The sequence below is a fragment of the Gasterosteus aculeatus genome, chromosome 4, assembly GCF_964276395.1.
Source record: "Gasterosteus aculeatus chromosome 4, fGasAcu3.hap1.1, whole genome shotgun sequence".
Lineage (NCBI taxonomy): Eukaryota > Metazoa > Chordata > Actinopteri > Perciformes > Gasterosteidae > Gasterosteus > Gasterosteus aculeatus.
The window spans coordinates 32,706,108-32,725,465 of NC_135691.1; the positions used below are offsets into that span (position 1 = coordinate 32,706,108).

General features: G+C 43.8%; 4 protein-coding genes across 7 annotated transcripts; 1 reads left to right on the forward strand and 3 right to left on the reverse strand.

The window, feature by feature from the left end:
* Positions 1-1,363: 1,363 nt before the first annotated feature.
* Positions 1,364-3,132, reverse strand: spi2 (Spi-2 proto-oncogene). 2 transcript variants are annotated; one of them, XM_040175629.2, is made up of 5 exons: positions 2,790-3,132; positions 2,611-2,692; positions 2,435-2,535; positions 2,190-2,334; positions 1,364-1,841 (listed from the first exon to the last, which is right to left on the reverse strand). In XM_040175629.2, exons 1-5 carry the CDS (start codon positions 2,790-2,792, stop codon positions 1,510-1,512), a joined length of 663 nt encoding a protein of 220 aa, XP_040031563.1. In that variant the 5' UTR covers positions 2,793-3,132; the 3' UTR covers positions 1,364-1,509. The 2 variants fall into 2 exon arrangements, with proteins under 2 accessions (XP_040031563.1, XP_040031565.1); XM_040175631.2 differs by having other exon boundaries at positions 2,611-2,680; positions 2,790-3,102.
* A 113-nt stretch (positions 3,133-3,245) lies between these two features.
* spic (Spi-C transcription factor (Spi-1/PU.1 related)) lies at positions 3,246-5,414 on the reverse strand. Of its 2 annotated transcripts, none has more exons than XM_040175628.2 (5): positions 5,295-5,414; positions 5,055-5,136; positions 4,759-4,886; positions 4,536-4,638; positions 3,246-4,450 (listed from the first exon to the last, which is right to left on the reverse strand). In XM_040175628.2, the coding sequence occupies exons 1-5, from the start codon at positions 5,331-5,333 to the stop codon at positions 3,960-3,962; spliced, it is 843 nt and encodes a 280-aa protein (XP_040031562.2). In that variant the 5' UTR covers positions 5,334-5,414; the 3' UTR covers positions 3,246-3,959. The 2 variants fall into 2 exon arrangements, with proteins under 2 accessions (XP_040031562.2, XP_040031561.2); XM_040175627.2 differs by having other exon boundaries at positions 4,536-4,641.
* A 3,483-nt stretch (positions 5,415-8,897) lies between these two features.
* Positions 8,898-12,867, reverse strand: LOC120817711 (uncharacterized). The gene is made up of 2 exons (XM_040174177.2): positions 12,677-12,867; positions 8,898-10,061 (listed from the first exon to the last, which is right to left on the reverse strand). Exon 2 carries the CDS (start codon positions 9,912-9,914, stop codon positions 9,168-9,170), a length of 747 nt encoding a protein of 248 aa, XP_040030111.2. The 5' UTR covers positions 9,915-10,061; positions 12,677-12,867; the 3' UTR covers positions 8,898-9,167.
* atp6v1e1b (ATPase H+ transporting V1 subunit E1b) lies at positions 12,689-19,219 on the forward strand. Of its 2 annotated transcripts, none has more exons than XM_078100396.1 (12): positions 12,689-12,936; positions 13,044-13,267; positions 14,402-14,528; positions 14,638-14,699; positions 15,707-15,772; positions 16,200-16,309; positions 16,495-16,561; positions 16,661-16,750; positions 17,051-17,119; positions 17,264-17,358; positions 17,457-17,544; positions 18,558-19,219. In XM_078100396.1, exons 4-12 carry the CDS (start codon positions 14,667-14,669, stop codon positions 18,618-18,620), a joined length of 681 nt encoding a protein of 226 aa, XP_077956522.1. In that variant the 5' UTR covers positions 12,689-12,936; positions 13,044-13,267; positions 14,402-14,528; positions 14,638-14,666; the 3' UTR covers positions 18,621-19,219. The 2 variants fall into 2 exon arrangements, with proteins under 2 accessions (XP_077956522.1, XP_077956523.1); XM_078100397.1 differs by having other exon boundaries at positions 12,848-12,967.
* The last annotated feature ends 139 nt before the right edge of the window (positions 19,220-19,358 follow it).

The following is a 19,358-nucleotide window of genomic DNA, read 5'->3' on the forward strand; positions in this document are numbered from 1 at the left end:
TGAGATGCCAGAGGGGCAGTTGAGTGTCCTCAATTCACAATGGGCGGTGAAATCCGGAGGTGTGACATTAAAAGAGGGAGGTGTTGTCATTGTCGTGTGCAGAGGTGCTTGTGATACTGACCATCAATCCCCTACGCAACACATCCAGAGGATCTGCGGCTTTATTACAAAAGAAAGGTTTTGGGTGACATGCGGCGACTTGATGCCAGGTTTCAGTTTAATCCGGGCGCAACGCTGGACAAGAACAGCGGGCTTTCCGAACTGGCACGTAAATGCTGGGCCGATGCCATGAGCGGTGGTAATGAGGCCTATTCTTAGAGCGCCTTGACATTTTACATGTGTATCTGACATGAAAAGAGGGTTTCGCTGTGAATTATGTCACTGATGAGGCTGCTTTTGTTCCCAATTAATGAATTTTAGCGCGTCAATCACCAGGGATACATCAGGTGTGGCCTCTGATCAAAGGTTGAAAAGATTAAATAGCAAAGCTGAGAGCTGACGGATTTACGAGCCACGCAGAAATCCCTGCGTGGAAGCGCCTCTGCATGTAAAAGCAGCGAGCGCCTTCGGAGAATCTAACAATATCATCACCACTCGAGGATGTTAATGACCTCAACGTGGAAGTGCTCCTAAAATGTGCACGATCAATTCTTGGGACGACACAACGGGACAGTCGAGACGGAATATAGATGCTGTCTGTGGACAAAAGGAATGCAGCTCTTATCGCCTTATGTATGTTGGCAACGTGGCATCGGGGCTGCGAGCCGGCACACGTCACCCGACGTGGAAGCCTTCAATTGAGAACTGTCCTTAAATGAGTGTATTTCGCAATTCACTTCAAAGTATGTGGCCTTTCTCGGTAACAGACACCCACAGCTCGGTTATCCCATTTATAACCCGCCGTGGGCTCCAGGGGTAAATGCCGGGCTTAGGGAGGTGTCACGTGGGTCCGCTACAAGCGGCACAAAACCATTTGGTTGTTGCTCGGGACGGCCCGAAAAGGTTCGCATCACAGGGGCGATTTAGCCATGAGGTCACGCCGCACGGGGAGAGGAAGTAGAGGAGTCGGGGAAGGCTTCCAGACGGACGACACTGACCCCCTGTGGTTCCCAGCAGCCAGTAGTTAGTCTCAGGGAAGCTTATTGCGTAATTGTTGAGTCAGCGGGACACATCTTCTGTGAGGTTAAGTGCCTGTGTATGTTGGCGGCCTTTAAAGTAACCTGAAAAATCATTTTCATTATAAACAATAATGATAAAATATTTGATCTTCAAATTCATTACAACCTTCTTTTACTCCGTCAACCTGGACGGACAAATGAGTTTAACCAATTTTCATTGTCTTCATAATAATAAATACTGACACTTTAAGATGTATTAATTGTTTTTAATTATTTACAACACAAACCCGATGTACCAACTGAGATAATACTGACTTGAAAAATAAAAAAATAAAGAGCACATTTAGAGTTTTATCGCCACGATATATTCTACAAAAGACTTGAGTCCACTTTACAAATCTCCCTGTTGACACTTCCGCAGCAGCGTCAGTGTCTCTCGGCTGAACTCGTAGGTGAGCTTCTTCTTCACCTTGAAGATCTCTCCGGACCGGGAGTAGTTCCTGAGGGCGCGGGACATCTTCTGGTAGGTCATGGGCCTCTTGTTGCCCTTCCTCTGGCCCCACAGTGCCGCCACCTGGTGCTTGTTCGTGGAGGAGAAGCGGAAGACGCCGGCGGCCGCCGGCACCCAGGACACGCAGTGGGCCATGTTCGGGTCCTCCAGCATCTCGAACAAAAAGTGATAGAGGCGCACCTTTCTACCTGCAACCGCTGTGCAAACAGGGACTGGATGAAAAGAAGAAGGATTTTAGGGAATATCACATCAGCTGGGCCTCTGCAAACCAGTTGCTGATTACAGTTAATAATTTCCTCTAATGCAACGATTGCCGGACAATCTCACCACACCTGGGATGGGCATTTAGAGGAAAGGGTTCACCTGTGAACACTGCGGTTATCTGACATGTGACGGGTGAAAACAGCGATTGGGCCAAGCCCGGCTGAGCCCCACCGTTTTCCTTTGCAGTAAAAGGGAAAGCCTCTCATTGGCTCTCGCGGTGTCGTGTTGCCCGGCCCACCAGCACCCTGGGCAATAACAGCGTCTAGTGACCACAAACAGAAAAAAGAAGAACTCACCCCTCCCCGCGGTGTGTTTGCTTGGTTGTCTCGCTGATGCACAGTTCAGGTGTGAGCCGCGCTCACACAATGCGGTTGTTGTGTTCTGGCTGAGGCCCGGTGGGGCATCGTGTGCCAGAAAAGGCTGCAGGGCCGGTTTCACGCTCTTTAATGAAGGAAACACATTATTAAAGGCTTGGTTATGTGTGCACGCTTGACTGCAAGTGGCGCGGCAGAGTGTCATTTCTGTTTTTTTGTACGCCTACAGTTGGCTCGCTGCACGTCCAGTGCGCCTCGCACGACCCTTCGTCCGCAGGTGCGCTTCTTTCGTCCTCAGGCTCCACCGCAGTGCAGTACACATCGTCCCCTGTGAAGAGCGAAACGAATGCTCACAGACCGAGAACACGTTAGCCTAAAAGTACATTAAATTTAAATTTCTTACCGTGTCCTCCAGTGTGTCTGTAGTAGTCCTCCAGGAACTCTAAGATCACCTCCAAATCAGACTGAGTCTCCTGGAAAGAATTCTGATAGAGATAAATCATTTAAAAACAGCCTCGGATATTGCATGTATTAATTAAAATTCTAATTGTAACGTCATCACTGCAAATGTCCGCTCTTTACCATGATGGAGGAGGCTGAACGTGACGCATCCACGCGGTTTGGGAGGCTTTCACAAAACTGAGTGGGAGACGGACTCTTTTTATACCTTCCACCCAACGGGGTTTTCTCAATTGCACCAGAAGTCTTCTACCCAAGGCTCACAGGAACAATGACGACCATCCCACAAAAGCCCCCGACACCCAGCACCAGTCAACCCATCAACAAAGCCCCGCAGCACTGACCACATCCTCCCCGCTGAAGCAGATAAGACCCGGGCCTGCAGGCACACAATGCTCTCTCTTCAGGAAAAACACACTTGCTGCCATATTTTTCCTCACAGGATGTGTCTTCATTTCATTTTGTAGTGCGCTCGTTGCAGTATTTCACCACAGCGGAGACGGTTCCAAATCTTTCGACACAGTGATAGCGCCGGGGTGAGCGTCCGTTGTTGTCGAGTCAGTTAAAAAGAAACACTACTGAGGGTGCACGGATCAGTTTATTGGTTGTTTTGAATTGAAGTAATATTCTGAACACATGTAAAGTTAAGTACAAAAAGGAATGATATTAAAAACAAATCTCAAACAATAAATATAATAATTATAAAACAATAGTTTTATCAAGAAAACTGTAAAGAATTACATGTCATCATAAATGATATTTATTTATGGCTGCATGTTGTAAATACAGGAGACTGAAATATGAATTGTTATTAATGTTATGAAATAATCAGAATAATCTCTACACACTCCAGTTGATGACATTTTGTAATTCATATTTTGTAGTGTGAAAGTATTTACCATTAATTTAGAAATACAGTTTATTAATCTAGACACAATTTTACTTTCTGTGACTCAAATAGTGAAACTATGACATGTGATAACATTGGATTAACAAATATGTAACCACTCTCCGAAAGACCTCCCGTCAAGTATCTTCATTAGTGCAATAAAAAAAAATGGCAAAGCCAACCAGTTACGTCCACACCATCTGGTACAATACATACTGGCCAGTAGCTGCAAGACAAATGTAAGCCTTTGCTTTACTAAAAATATTTTTACAAAAGCATCTTAAATTCCATCAATTTAGTGAGAAAAAAACAGAAAGAAAGAAACAGTTTGATTTGCGTGGCCCCTTCGGCTGGTTTCACAGTCAATCTAATTAAAGTCTCCCCCCCCCTCTCCTCCCCCCAGCTCAGAGCTTGGCGGCGCTGGGTGAGGTGAAGCTGGAGGCCAGGTCGTAGTCTTCCTGCAGCTGGCAGCGTCCGTACCAGCTGTGCCAGTCCGGCGCCGTCACGGGGCCGCAGTAGCTCTCCTCCGCGGGGCTCTTCTGGCCCCCGGCGTGGCCCCCGGCGTGGCCCCCGGCGTGGCCCTCCTCCTGCTCGGGCACCCGAGTGGAGCCGAGCCTGTGCAGGATGTCCGGGTTGAAGCGGTACGTGAGTTTGCGCCGCACTTTGATGATCTCCCCGGTGCGGCTGTAGTTTCTCAGGGCTCTCGCCATCTTCTGATAGGTCATGGTCTTGCGGTTGCCCTTGCGCCGGCCCCAGCACTCGGCCAGCTTCTCCTTGTTCTTGGAGACGAAGTGAAAGGTGCCCGTGCTGTTGTCCGTCCACTGGATGGAGTCGCCCATGTTGGGGTCATTCAGAGCCTCGTGGAGATACTCAAAAAGTCTGAGCTTCTTGCGACCTGAGGGCGTTGAGTTGAGTTTTTTTTACTCACAAAAAGAGAATCACTCGGGGCATTTGATTAGAGAAAACCACGACGTGGTTACCTTTGCTGCTCTTCAGTGGAGGTAAGATGGAGTAGTAATGGGGTGGTTCATTTTGCATCGAGTGGCCCAAGGAGACATCGGGGATCACCTGAGGCCAAGACTGCTGCTGAAAGGCCAAAGTTTTAATATAATTGCCCCCAAAAAATTCTTCTTTCCAAGTATTTCACCCTGATTTAACTCCCCCCCCACACACAAAAACGTAGAGGCATTTTGCTCCACTTACAGCTATGTCCGTCCAGTAGTCACACCCTGGAGCTGCTACATCAAGCGGCTGTTTGACGGGGCAGCACGAGCACGGGCAATGCAAGGACGATGCCTGCGGCGTACCCAGAGTCTCGTAATATGTGCACACTGAAATGAACAAATTAAGTCGTCATTCTCTCCAGAAATATTCAAATCCATCAAAGAAATTGACATGGCTTTTTGTTTATATAATTAAAAAGGAAGATGTTCTGGCATAAAACCATGAAAGCACAGCATTTTGTTAAGTATTTTTGTATTAAATAATTTCCTCTGTACCTGAATCGTAATATGAATTGCTTGAATGTTGTTGAATCACATCAATCGCATCCTGGAAGTGTTGGTTGATGTCCAAAGAGGTCTTAAATAGAAAGAAAAACTTAATCTGACCCGCAAAAAATTGTTATTCTTCCATTTTAACAAGTACATTAATTAAAACCCACAAAGTGATGAAACAATGAGACTAATTCTTCCAGAAACCTGTGGGGGAAAATGAGCGACGCGATCTTTACAACTCACCATCTTGTATGTCTGAGCGCTGCCCTCAGCTGAGGCCATTTCTGTCTAAAGGTGAGCACTGATGGACTAGTGCAGGTGCGCGGCATGTGGACAGGTATATTTATACGTATGCATCACACCTCCAATACCTGTTCATCAAAGGGGAGAGAGAGAGGCCGGTCGATTTAAATGCGCTTACGTCACAGTGTGCTGTACACTTCTTCTTTTTTTTGTTTTTAAAGCGGAGAGCAGCCGGACTTCAGAACATCTCTGAGTCTCTCAAAGAGATCACAATCTACGAACAACAAAAATATCTTTTATTGCACCACCCGGCCAGGAATACCACCGATTCTGAGTGTGACCTGAGAATTTGCATAGCGGGCGAGACGTGTGTCCAACATGCACATCTATAATCGCTGCTGTTTACTAATCCTCTTTGCGCTCATTGGCAATTGGAGCCTTCACAATTGCGGGAATTGGTCCTGTGTGGTGCCATTGTTTTCTGGTCATGAATTTGAGGGAAAGAAAGAATATTTGCATGAAGGGTGTCCCTGCGGTGGGGTTCTGTTATTAAAACACTAACTGGGTGTGTACCCACTAAGTAACATTAAACCAACCATTCATCACCGGTTAGTTTCAATTTAATTTAATCTTTTATCTTTTTTTATTTGAAATATCAAAAACGTATAATTGACTGTTTTCAATTTATTCTCTAATTATACTATGACGGAAACTGAGTAAGAGTAATGAAAAACAAGTGCAGTGGTTAGAATTAACATTTACTTCCCCCAGAAAGCACCATGAATACTGTTCGATCTTGCTTGTGCCCAAACATAAATCTTTGTTCCTCTTCTCACTTTTTTATTTCTTTACTACACTCTGGATCACTCATAATTATTTAAGGGCCATCTATGTGGTTTCTGACTTTAGGAGGTTTATTGTACTCTCCTTAAAAATATGCTGTGAAACTTTGAATGCATCTGTTGGAAAATGTTTGTTTTTTTGTGATAAAATCCTGTAGATTTGTTTATTATCTTATTGTTTATTTACTACCCTTATTAGATCAGTATAAATGTCTGTCGGGCTGAAGGAAAAAAAGATTGTGACCATTTGAGTTTCCAATTGACCAGAAAGCCGTAAACCGCTTCAGATAAATGTGATTGTAAAGGTTAATGGTTAATAATGTGGTGATGATTGTTAAACCCAGCCTCTGTTTTTGTGGCTGCCACACAGCCAACCCCCCTTTACAAATAAACAAATTTTCAGAAGTGCATTTATCTCAGGTGTGTGTTTTAAATACCAACTGACATGCTCCTGAAGTTCCCCATTTCAGCCCAGTCAAGTGTGGTGTCAATCAGGCTTAAAAAGTCCAACTGAGCGCTACATGGAAACAAATAATTGGAGATGCATCTAGTTTGGAAAAGACAGAATTAGTTGCATTGTTAATCACAAAAAGACTTTTGCTCGCATTATAGAAACTTGTAACAGCACATTCAACTATTGTGTGTGTGTGTGTGTGTGTGCACGCATGAGGAAGCATGCAAATGTGTGTGTGTGCATGCCAGAGAGTGGCACACGTGTGTGTTTCCTGCCCGTGTGACACGCTGATATAAAACAAAGAACCACAAACCCCACTCGCTCTTTCCCTCCATTCGGGGTGAAACTTCTGTCAAATCAACCCTATAAATTAAAGGCCTCAACCTGTCGGGCTGCAGCCGGAGCCTGACAGATGTGCGCTGGTGTTTTCACAGCTGCAGCGTTGGCTCTGTCGCGCTGCATTAGAGTGGTTTTTGGGGGTCTTAAAGAGATAATTCAATGCTCATTTGTAAAAGGTCAGATCAGTTATTACTCCAATGTTTAGCTGCCAACAACATGGCCTCAGGTTTGGCAATATTGGTCCACCGCTTTGGTTTAGAATAAAAAATATATCAACTGTTGGCTTGAAATTGTGCTCAAACATTCATCATCCACAGCGAATGTCTAAAATCTAGATGCAAGTTCATCCCAAACTACATGTGTGACCAAACATCTGCAGAACTAATGACTTCAATGACTACCAACAGTCTCAGCTACACTTTGTTAGCATGCTAACGCGCTAAGATACGATGGTTCACATATTTCAGTTTGTCTGCTTGGTCTATTCTGTTATCTTATCTTCTATTCTGGATGTGTTGTAGGATTTTCTCTTCTATTACCATTTTATTCTACTTCATTTGTTTGTGATCCTTTGTTTCTGTTGAGAACTGTTAGTTGTATTGTTCATCCTCCACCATACTATATCTGGGTTTTTGCAGTGTTGTACTATTTTCTATCATAAATCATATTTCATTGCTTTTTTTGCTTTTGTTTTTTATAAATTTATTGGCTCTATGACATTTTGTTCGACTGAATATAAATAGTTACGTATTATAAATATTTTGTCTTTTAAATCGCTGATCTCCATTTGGTGATGGAAAATAAAGAACCAGCAAAATTACTGAGACTGAGACTTTTTGTTTGTGAAAATTATGTAAATAAATAATATATAATCTGATTTGAAATGACGATTATACGAATATCTTTTCACGCATTAAAATAACGTTATGCCTTAGATGGTGCATTTGTTGCTATAATCCATACGTTACAGTTGAGCGTGTCAATAAATCCATGTTTATTTTGCGTTGCGATGAAAGAGACATTCATGGTCGTCCATGAAGGTGTTTTTTTTTTGTCATAGCAGAGACGCAGCAGCTTTATCTGCAAACAAAGAAGCGCTTTCCTTCCTCTTCTCAATTCAATGGCTGCGTGCATTTCGGCACCGATGTGGGAACGGCAGGCTAACCACAGCACAGTCAGCCCCATTGTTCTTCTTTATTTACTGGCACTCGATAACAATCAAGAAGTGTCAAAGCCACTGGTATACATTTAGTCTATCGGGCTGAATGCTGGTGTGACCGCAGAGTTATACTCTTTATCTGTTAGATTGTGTTCGTGTCCAAAATAAGCTGCAAAGTGTTGTCTGCTTTATCATTTTAAGATTAACATTTTCGTTTTTTTGTTTTAATCTTTAATAAACTTGTTGTGGTTGTCGTTATTTCAGAATGTGCCCTTTTGTTATCCACAAGTAAAACAGGTTTTATGGTAGAATGTAAAAAAACAGAGAGAGGGATTTAGCAGAAGAAAAAGTTCCTTAATTGAACACTGTTAAATGGTCCTGTCGTCCCTTAAATACGGTATTGCTGTTAGATGAGTGACTCAAATGGTACAGAGGGACCAGCAGACGGCAGGACGGAGCATTATAAACAAACACATAAAATAGGTAACTGCTCTCCTGTTGTTTACTCCTTTTAAGCAACACAGGTACATGCCGGTAAATCAATTGTAAAAGTATCTAATGGCTAAACACGGTTTAGCCATTAGATACTTAGGGTTAGAAAATACTAACCCTCTCTCTCTCTCTCACACACACACACACACTCAAGGGGCGTGGTTAACCACCGCCAGTTCGTATGTATCACTACGAATTTCTATGTCAAATATTTTGTATACATTTTTACGAAGAGGTTTTGGAGATCACGTTGCTCGTGTTGTGTTCTGGTTTAATCAATAAAAGACACAATCACACAAGGAAGCATCAGCAAAACATTTCAAATTTCAGGATTCTTTAAAATTCTACTTTCGCATGATTTTACATTCCAGGTTCACATCTCGGAGATCAGAGATTTATTGAATACAGAAAAGCAAAGGCCGTGAGCTGAGGTAGCACAAAACGAATCTGAACGTGTTCAACCGTAATACAAAGGGGGAGGGAGTCAAATCCTCAGAGAGTTAAGTGGAATATTTTCATTTGGAATAGATTTGAAAACCTGTGTTGAGAGCGGGATCGGGGGGAGGGGGAGGGGGGGTTGAAGGAGACTACTTTCGGCAGTAGGCCACAGCGCCGTACGCCACCACTCCCACCACGGCCACTAAAGCGGCGCCTCCACACAGCAGCTCGGTGGAGCTCAGATGTTTGGGGGTCTTGGGAGTCTTGGGGGTCTTGGGAGCGGTCGGCCGCGGTGGCTCCGGCTTCTCCGGTGCCGCTCGGGGGGACTGGAGCGAATGTTCCTCGGCGTCCGACAGGGGAATCTGTGAGAGCCTCAGCGGCCTCCCTGACGGAGGGTCCGCGGCCACCTGTGCGAGGATGGAAGGAGGTTGGAGGCCGCGGGCGGCGTAAAGCTCCTCAGCTTCGGAGCCCGCGGTGGAAGGGACTGGGGTGGACGTGGTGGAGGGGGGGTCGAGCTTGACGATGGGCAGAGGAGGCAGCGCCATCGGGGGAACCACCTGCATGAACTCCGCGGGCTTCTTTTCCACGCGGGGCTCCTCCGCCGACACCAGGAGCTCCTCAGTTTCTGGGGCGCGGAGGTCCTGCTCCTCCTCACTGAGCTCCACCAGCTCACCCTCCCCACCCAACACACTCAACGCGCTCGTCCGCAGCTCCTCGTCGTCTTCCTCCTCCTCCTCCTCGGTTCTCCTGGCCCTCTCGGCCTCCTCGAGCATCTCGGCCTCCTCCCGCTCCAGGTGGACCATGTCGGAGTTGTGGGAGTGGTTCTCCTCCCCGCCCAGAAGCGCCCCGTCGTTGCTGTCCAGGCTCTTGGTGTCGTCGGGGTCCGCGTCGCCCATCGTGGACCAGGACTCCGCCAGCAGGCTCTCGCTCTGCCAGGGTCCGGGGCTCTCTGCCTGGGTCAGAGGCAGCGCGGCGGGGACGAGGGAAGCAGCCTCCCCGCCTCCTCCATCAACCGGGGCCTTTCCCTCCAGGATGAAGACCGGCTGCGGAAGGGAGAAGATACGGATTATGTGGTGTACCTGTAGTTCCATTGTGTAGTACTGGGTTCTTCACTGTTTCTTGCAATAAAGTTATTTTTATTGTGATCATAATACTCTGTGGCTCTTAAAGCCGTTCCACAATTTACAATAATGTGCTTTCACACAGAGTTTGAGGCCTACATTTAACTTAAATTTAATGAATTTATTATTGTTTTATATAATTGTATTTTACTCGTTGTACTATTTTCATTTGCTGCTTTTAAAACAATTTCTCCTTATATTTCGTCTACCATTCATGGTGAATTACTTTTTTTTGTTTTGAAAAGTGCTACTGTATCATTTACATATGGCCGTATTATTATTATGACTTTATCAGCGACTGCTTTGTCACGGGTATAATTTTTTTTTTTTTTTTTTGTATCTGATAATTTGAGATATTACCACTGGAAAATGCATCTTTAATCTTTGTGTTTGTGGAAGAGGAATAATTTGACACTCATTTGCTTACTTTGTAAAAGTCAGAATAGAAGATAGAGCTTCAAAAAGCTGCTCATTTTTAAGATCTGTGTTCTTACAAATTAAACTTGGCTTAAATCTATGAAGGGGTTTGAAACTACAGAGTGGTCGTCTTGTAGCGGTTAAGAGACGCGTCTTGAAACTGGTAAAAACACAAGACCGGACACGTGTTGGTACACGGAGGAGGTCTATTCTGGGGCGTGGGGGCAAATTCTGCAATCAAAGCTGAAACGTGGCACGAGGCGTGAAGACAGTCCCCTTGATACTGATTTTAATCCTCACAAACATACAAACAAATGTGTGCGCTCATCATCCACAATCTTTAAAAGGTGTTTTTTTTTTCCAGAAGCAATGATTACATTCAGTTGAGCTAAAATATTGAAGGCAAGTTGGCGGTGTTTCCGACGTTATGAACATGTCACTTCCATTCCATGTTCCTGCTCTTGTTCGATTCTCACGTCATGTGAAATCACTGAAATAGCTTCCACTCTTGGGTGACAGATGCAGGTGTAAATATAGTCCCTAAACAGAGTGAGATATGCAGGTCGAGGCTAAAGATAGTCACAGCCGCCGCAACACGGTGCGGCCAGTGAGCAACTTTTTCCAGCCGCGGCCTCATTGATGTCCATGAGATCACCGACGCGTTCCGATGGTTGCAGATCAAGACTCTGTTCCTGCTCATCAGTCAGTCCACAACAACAGAAAGCGACAGGGTCAATATGTGATACAGACTGATTAGATCTTCACTTAAAACTATGTTTGTGCTTTCTTTTCTCAGATATCCTTATATTGACTTCATATTGTGTAATGTACATTTTACAGTTTAACTTGGGAAGTGGTGTAAGTACTTTTAGCAAAAAGAAACAAAACAAAAGAAATGTACAAAGGAGAAGTGACAAAGTTAATGTTTACGTCTGCATGAAATTATGACCAAAAGAAAACACTGGCTTTTTGGGGATTGCTACATATGTGTGTAATTTTCTGTCTTTCTTTCAGGTTTCTTGTCTTAAAATCTGCCATTATTTTTCCTTTTAAACTAAAATGACCAAAAAGCAGCGAACACGTGTCTGCCTGTTTGCAGGATTGTTAATAACTGTTGCTGCGTGGCGTCATTCCCCCCGTTGTTAAAGGTGGAACACATCTGGATCGTTTGTTAGGAACCCATCGAAGGGTTGCAAGATGAAGCAAATTCACATTTTTGCTTCAAGAGATTATCTGTAATTCCTCAGACTTCATTTTGGATCTTTGATTTCTTTCATGTAAAATATACTTTTACAGTCTTAGAAAGGACAAAAATAACAGATAGTGATGTGAAACCAGATGAGGATGGTTTTAATGGATGTTCTTCTTGGGATTATCCAACCCCACTCACATCTAAACATTTTGTGTAAGTACGTCCTCTTGGTAAACGAAGTGTGTTCTCACAGGGGAATAGTCACTTTAAAAAAAATGTCATACACTCACTCGGATTGCAAGGCTGAAAACCTGAACAGAATGAATTTAAAGTATGATGTAATGTCTTGAATGCACGTCGCCACTGATTGAGCAACTCGCTGCCATGCCGTCCGACCCGAGCCGTGCTGATTTCAATCCCCCGAAACATTCAGGTTTGCCACGCAAACATTTCAAACCGCACACCTTCGTTCATGCCTGCAAATAAACCAATCAACCGTTTCTACTCCGTGACCCCCCCACTTCACCTGCTGGCCTACTTGTGTAATTGGATTCCCATTGATCCTTTCTCAGCAACAACAGCCACATGCTGTAAGTAAATGACCAGGTAGATTCAGGGCACCCTGACTGTGCAGTATGCGCATCCCAATGTGGGATGAGGACAGAGGTATGTCATGCACAAGGAAAGCCTGACAAACCAGGTGTTCATGGCGGCCTTTAACAAGGTGAGATTTTGCCCTTGACCGCAGCGGAGTGAGCCGCCGCTCTTTAACCCCAACGCCTCTACTCATCACAAACCCATAACAGAGGAAAATCTGATTTGCACTCAAGTTACATTCTTCTTCCGTTCCCCCCCCCCGTTTCAGGCTTTGTTTAAAAAACTCCCTGCAATGTGAATTTTAAAAAACAACAACAACTACCCATCGTACCTGCGTCCTCTTGGTGCGATGCCGGACGAGCTGCCGGGCGTGAAGCAGAGGCTGGAGATCAGAGCGAGACGCACATTCAGACACAGAGCCGCTGAACAGCAGACGGGCAGAAATGCACGCTGACGCCGGCACTGGAGTAACAAGATGGTGCAAAAGCCTCCCTCTCTCTATCTCTCTCCCCCTCTCTCTCTCTCTCTCTCTCTCTCCCTGTCACCCACCCCACTTCCCAGGTCCATGACATAACAGTTGGCTGCAGAGAGGTCAGTGGTGACTTTGCTCATAATGAGAAAGGTTAGTAATAATGTAAATAGGGAGAGAGATTTGTTGTAACTGTTGAATAAGACTTTACCCTGTTTTTCCCCCGCAGTCACCGAAAGGTCGACGAAGGTCAGTGGGGGAGAGTTTCACGCGGGTAAACAAGTCTGCAGAGTTTCATGTTCCCATGCAGCAGAGGATCAGCCGCTCCGCGGTGTGCTGCTGTGAGCCGGTGACGCCGAGTGGAAAAAGAATGTCAGGCAGGAAGAAGAGCTATTTCTAGAGATGGACTTTACAAGTTCTACTTCCCTCTACCGGTCACACGTGTAGCAAGAGGTTAGCAGGTTTTTACACGGTTCACTTGCACAGCACCAACATGTATATCGTGTGCATGTGCAGTGTTTTTATGAGGAAAACAATAGCTGTCCCAACACTGTTCTCTTTCTCCGGCCTTATACTTACTTAATTAATTTCACATTTCGGCTTTGTGTAACCATCGGATTTTCAATATTGTGTTACTTCTTTATCTATATTTCTCCTCTCTGGTGTTCTCTTTCACATCGTACTTTGTCTGTTCTATGCCGGGAAAACAGTTGTGTTCATTAAGAGCTGTGAAACTAAAGTTGACTGAAGCCGGAAACCGGAAAAGAAAAGCTGAAACAAAAATGTAATTTCATACTCAGATCTGTTCATGAAAATACCGTCATGGATCATTACATTACATTACATTACATGTCATTTAGCTGACGCTTTTATCCAAAGCGACGTACAATAATATGATGTTGTATGAAAAAACATGTTTGAGTATACATTGCAGGAAAATTAATATTGTTATTGGAACACGTTTTAACAATGCAATTAAAATAAAGAAGAGGAAATGGGATGAAAGGTTTGGACCAAATCGCTGTTTACAGCTACTTGATAAAAGGCTGTGTTACTTTTACTCCTAGCAGAGACAATTAGGTTTGTAAATTTACAATCATCTGAAGACAAATTTACTATATTAAGAGAAAAACCGAAATAGTGATAACCAAAGTTAAAACTATACATGATTTCTTCAAGACCAGATTAAATATGTTTACACAATATAAGTCAGAAATGTACAATATACAGTTAACAAATGACACAAAATATGCATTTATTTTTTAGTTTTATACAAAAGCATAAAAACTAATACATGACATAATTATTTCAAAATGAATGATCCATTTTACTTAATTTTTATAGTTAAGTGATCTGATAGGAAAATGAGAAGAAGAATTCAAACAAAACAAAACAAATGTAAATTAAACCCATAGGTTAGTAAAAACTATGACAACAATAAACAAAGATACACCTGAAGTCGTATCGATATTGTAAACATATTGTATTCATATATTCATATGCAGTATAACTAAATGAGTCATTAAATAAGAAATAATACACAAACCCTTGTATTCTGCACCAGAATGAGCTGGTCTCTTTTGCTAGCACCTGATTGGCTGCTCAGCCGGAAGTAAACATCACGTGACCTCGCCGATCACCTGATCCTCCGTAGACATCTTTACGAGTCACGACTGCTGCGATTAATTCATCCCTCTTCGTCTGTGATTTTCGGGTAAATAAACGTACATTCGAAGCTGTCGTTGCTCGATTAAAATGCCGAAAGTGTCTTTTATTTGCCAATTGTTTTATTTGACGTGTTTTGTCGTTGTCTTTCCTCGAAGGCCCGCGCGGATCTTTGACAGCAGCAACGATGGCGCTCAGCGATGCCGACGTTCAGAAGCAGGTAACGAAGCGGTTTAACCTTCACGGATGTCCCCGCGCGTCTGCTTCCCCTCGGCGGCTCTTACCGGAGTCTTTACGCCGTCGGTCGAGCTGTTTAAACCCCGACAGACGTGTCCGAGGTGGCTGTGAAGCGGGATGACATTGAGAGAGCTGCGGTAGCTTAGCACCCAAATAAACACCAAACGCTAGCAGACGTTTCTTAGGACGATTTTTTACTGGTGCTGTAAAATGCGGCTCAGACCGATAATAATAATAATAATAATAATACGTCTTTTGTACGGCAGTGTTGTTTTGGCAGCATTGGTGGGAAGTGATGGCCCAGATGTCGAGGTTCATATTTTCCAAAATGATCACATGATGAACACATGAGCCTGATGAGGAACTGGGAGCGAGTGAGACAGACTGGAAATAACCTCAGTGTTACACCATTGGTTGAATGTGTTTTTAATTAAGAATACATGAGAGGTACCTGTGATTTATGCAGCTTTATACTTCTACTCATCCTGCCTTTCGGATCGGCTGTGAAATCTATCCTCCTGAAAACTGAAATACGCAACGATGCTACAAACATGTGATTATCAACTAGAATATGACTCATTGCTGTGGATCAAACTACCCAGAGGAGAGGCAACCGCTACGCTGTAAACGCCAACATAATCATTCATGCAGCAGTAGTACAAATCCAGAAACATCAGGGTAACACACACACACAAATATATGACATAGAGTAGTACGTAGTTTCACTTAAGTAAAGAATCTGAATACTCCTTCCGGTAGTGACAGAAACATTATTCACCCCTGTGATGGAGGAGTCCGTTCGCAGCCGGGTGAGGAATCCTCTCTATGTTTCATTATGAAGGCGGTGAACCTTTGCAACACTCAAGGGTCGTGACGCATGGCGAAGCTGTGTGCCTTTACAACCCTGCACGTGTAGAGAATGGCTTGTATTTGGGATGTAAGAAAGCCTCTTCTTCGCTATCACTAATGTTTCTTCTTCCTGTCCTGCAGATCAAGCACATGATGGCCTTCATTGAACAGGAGGCCAATGAGAAGGCAGAAGAGATCGATGCAAAGGTCAACGCTTTGCAATAATACGGACAGACTAGAATGAATAATTAATCGGTCCTTTTTGGGACATTTGACACTTTTATTTGTGAGTTAACAGTAGAGGAGAGCAAAATGCAGAGTAGTATCCATCATTTCCTGTTTGAGACTGACCACTAGGGGCACTAAAAGCACAGAGATGCACTCTATGAACGTGTGTACTGGCAGATTTCTTTTAGAAATGAGACATCTGTTTGTGTGTGAAATAAACATATGGACTAATATTTGATGATGAGAATCCTTAGTTTTAACTGTAGCTTAAAAAAATATATAAACAGATTTGGGGATTTAATCACCACAACGAGATCAATCAATTTTAAATGACCCGACATTTTAATACAACAAACAGTGTTATGATGCCGGCTGTCTGCTGAGTGAATTGTGTCTCCTCCTGCAGGCGGAGGAAGAGTTCAACATCGAGAAAGGCCGGCTGGTCCAAACTCAGAGGCTGAAGATAATGGAGTACTACGAGAAGAAGGAAAAGCAGATCGAGCAGCAGAAGAAAATGTGAGTCATGGGGGGGGTCCATCCATCCTCCCCTCCGCCTTTTTTTAACAACTTCCCACACTCTATTTTCGTCTCTTTGTCTAACAATGACTCCTTTGTAACCCGTAACCGCCTCTAACGGTTTCCACGCAAACTGATAGAAGTCTAAACGCCGCCGCCGTGTGTGTTATTTGTCCACTCAACAGCCAGATGTCCAACCTGATGAACCAGGCTCGACTGAAGGTGCTGAAAGCCAGAGATGACATGATCTCGGTAAGCTGCTCAGCGCCTGTCGTCGTCACCCGGTCAGAATTGTACCACAGGAGAGAGCTGCGTAAATAAGAGGGACCCTCCGTGTGTCTGTTCCCTCAGGAAATGCTGAGCGAGGCGCGCCAGCGGCTCGGGAACATCGCTAAAGATCCGGCCAGGTATCCCGGCCTGCTGGACGGGTTGATTTTACAGGTTGGTTTAAACCCTGTGCTCCTTCTACAACCAGGTACAGACCTGCGGCAAAAACACATCCCCGTGACGGTAGAAGCGTTCCGGGTACTCGATAGTAGAAACCTCCATCCCATTACAATTCAGCAGACTAACTACAAACTAACGTTCGTTAAACACCAAAACTGGAACATTCGGATCTCCATGAAGGAGGATTGTTGGAGCAGACTTCGTTTTAATGAGCTGTACCTAATAAACTGGCATCTGAGCGTATTCATGTTCAGTACTGAATATTGATACCAAGTTCCTAACCTTTCACATCAGGGATTATATCAGCTTCTGGAGTCCAAAGTGACCATCCGCTGCCGTAAACAGGACTTTCAGATGGTGCAGGTGAGTAAATTAGCGACACTCTGTTCATATTTACATTCATGTTTATCCATTTCAAACTCACCCGAGGAATCCGAATCGGGTAACAACATTGGCTGCAGGTTGAACAAGGATCGTTGAAATGTGATTTGTGTATTTCGGACCCAGGCGTCCATCCAAAGGAGCATTCCTGTATATAAAGCGGCTGTGAAGACCAACGTGGAGGTCCGCATCGACCAGGAGAACTTCATCTCCCCCGACGTGTAAGCAGCGTCACATTTGGCCGCCGAGTAAAAACCTGCCGGATGAGCGTTTCTCTCACTTAGATTTCTCCCGTTGTGGCGTTTGTCTCCCGCTGCAGCTCCGGAGGTGTTGAGATCTATAACGGTAACGGCAAGATAAAGGTGGCCAACACCATGGAGAGCAGACTGGAACTCATGGCTCAGCAGGTTGGGAAATCGCAACTCCTCCAATAATATATGAATCTTCTTTTATTCATTACTGTGTGTCTATTGTGTGTTTGGATTTTGTGACTCATTGTGACGCACTCTGTGAGCCTTTCCTGGTTAAACAAAGGTCAAATGAATTCACAAATTGCTTTAATGGACAAAAATCTAATTAGCTTTCAAAAGGGGTCTGAAGTTGTTAACAAACTCCCATCAGACAGAACGACATTAGCGTAGCTGTCACGTTAGCCCAACTTTACATTTTCTACACAAGGTACTCTAAATTATGCCAATATCTATTTTTATATACTTAATATGTGTGTAATAATTTTATTGATTTATTGTTTGGTCCGTCTTGTTATTGAGTTACATACTTAAACAGAAGGCAGGATTTACATCATAATATAAACACAGCGTACAACATCAACAGAACATAAAAAAAGAACCTACAAAAACTGTCATGATGATGTTTGATAATTGTTTTATACTTTGATCGTTAAGTGTCACTTAAAGCTATTTGTACATATAGACCATACAAGCATTTCCTTTTAGTTTATCAAATATTTTATTATGTTTTGTCTTTTGTCCAGGACACTCACAGACGTGAGAAGTCTCATTAAGACGTTTGTGGTTAAAAAGAAGTCAAAGAATAAGGAGTTATCTAGTGTAACGCTAGTCTATGTTTGACTTTCTTCATATTAATGTTCTATATGCAGCTTAATTGAGCAACTGTTTTATTTATTCATTGATCAAAAGTGAAAAAATCATCTATTTTAATCACTTTCTCGTTTTAGCACTTTCTCAATAAATAAAAGTAGAGCATTCCTTTGCTGCAGATTATTAATTATGACTTTCTACATCTTTCTACACAAAACCAAACATTTGAACGCGTGTCCTCGGGTTTTAGAAAACAGTGTTCTGAACAATTTCTGGACCGAACTATTAACAGAGAAGTCTTCTAGTTGCAGCTTATTGACTGTGTGTGTGTGTGTGTGTGTGTGTCTGTGTGTCTGCAGATGATGCCTGATATCCGGGTGTCCCTCTTCGGTGCCAACCCAAACCGCAAGTTCCTGGACTAAAGAGCTCCGCCTCCTTGGAGTGAAAAACTCCAACTCCCCCCCCCCCCTATTTTTTTTATTTTGTCACATGAAAAGTCATCCCTCTGTCCGTGAAACAAAAAGAGACGCATTGTTGTTGTGTGACGTGTTGCTGTATTTTTTCTGTGCGTCGAGGGCACGTGGTGGACGCCCAGCGGTACCGAAGTGCATTGTGGGTACCGGCGCGGCCGTTCAGTCCGCCGCTCCGCGTTCGACGGTCTCCTTGTTTACGACGCGATCAGCTGATTGGCTGGAGGTTGAACAGGTTGTCCTCCTAGATTAGATTAAGACAAACGCAGCGGCCGTGATCCCAGATTAAAAGTGGCACGGGTTATTGTGCTGCTAACGGATGCGCGCTCCAACCAATTACCGAGGGAATAATGGCGTCCTTCAAGCTCACACAGTTAATTTATTATTGTGCGGCTGATATCATTCCAGAGGGAGCGCCGGATGTATGTGACGTTTCCAGATTAAATTATACGTATGTGGGGTTTGTTTCTTTATTTCTTTCTCGTTTGTGTCCCAATCTGATGAGATGTGATATTGTGAAAAAGTAAAACATAATAAAATATAAATCCTTAGTATCACGTCCAAGCTCTTTTTCTTTTTTTCTTCCTAGCTCAAACAATGTCCCAACATTTATTTTTGCAATCATGCTTCATTCATTAGTTTATCACATGGGGTTTGTTAGACAAAAATGGCCCAATTGTCCGGCGGCTC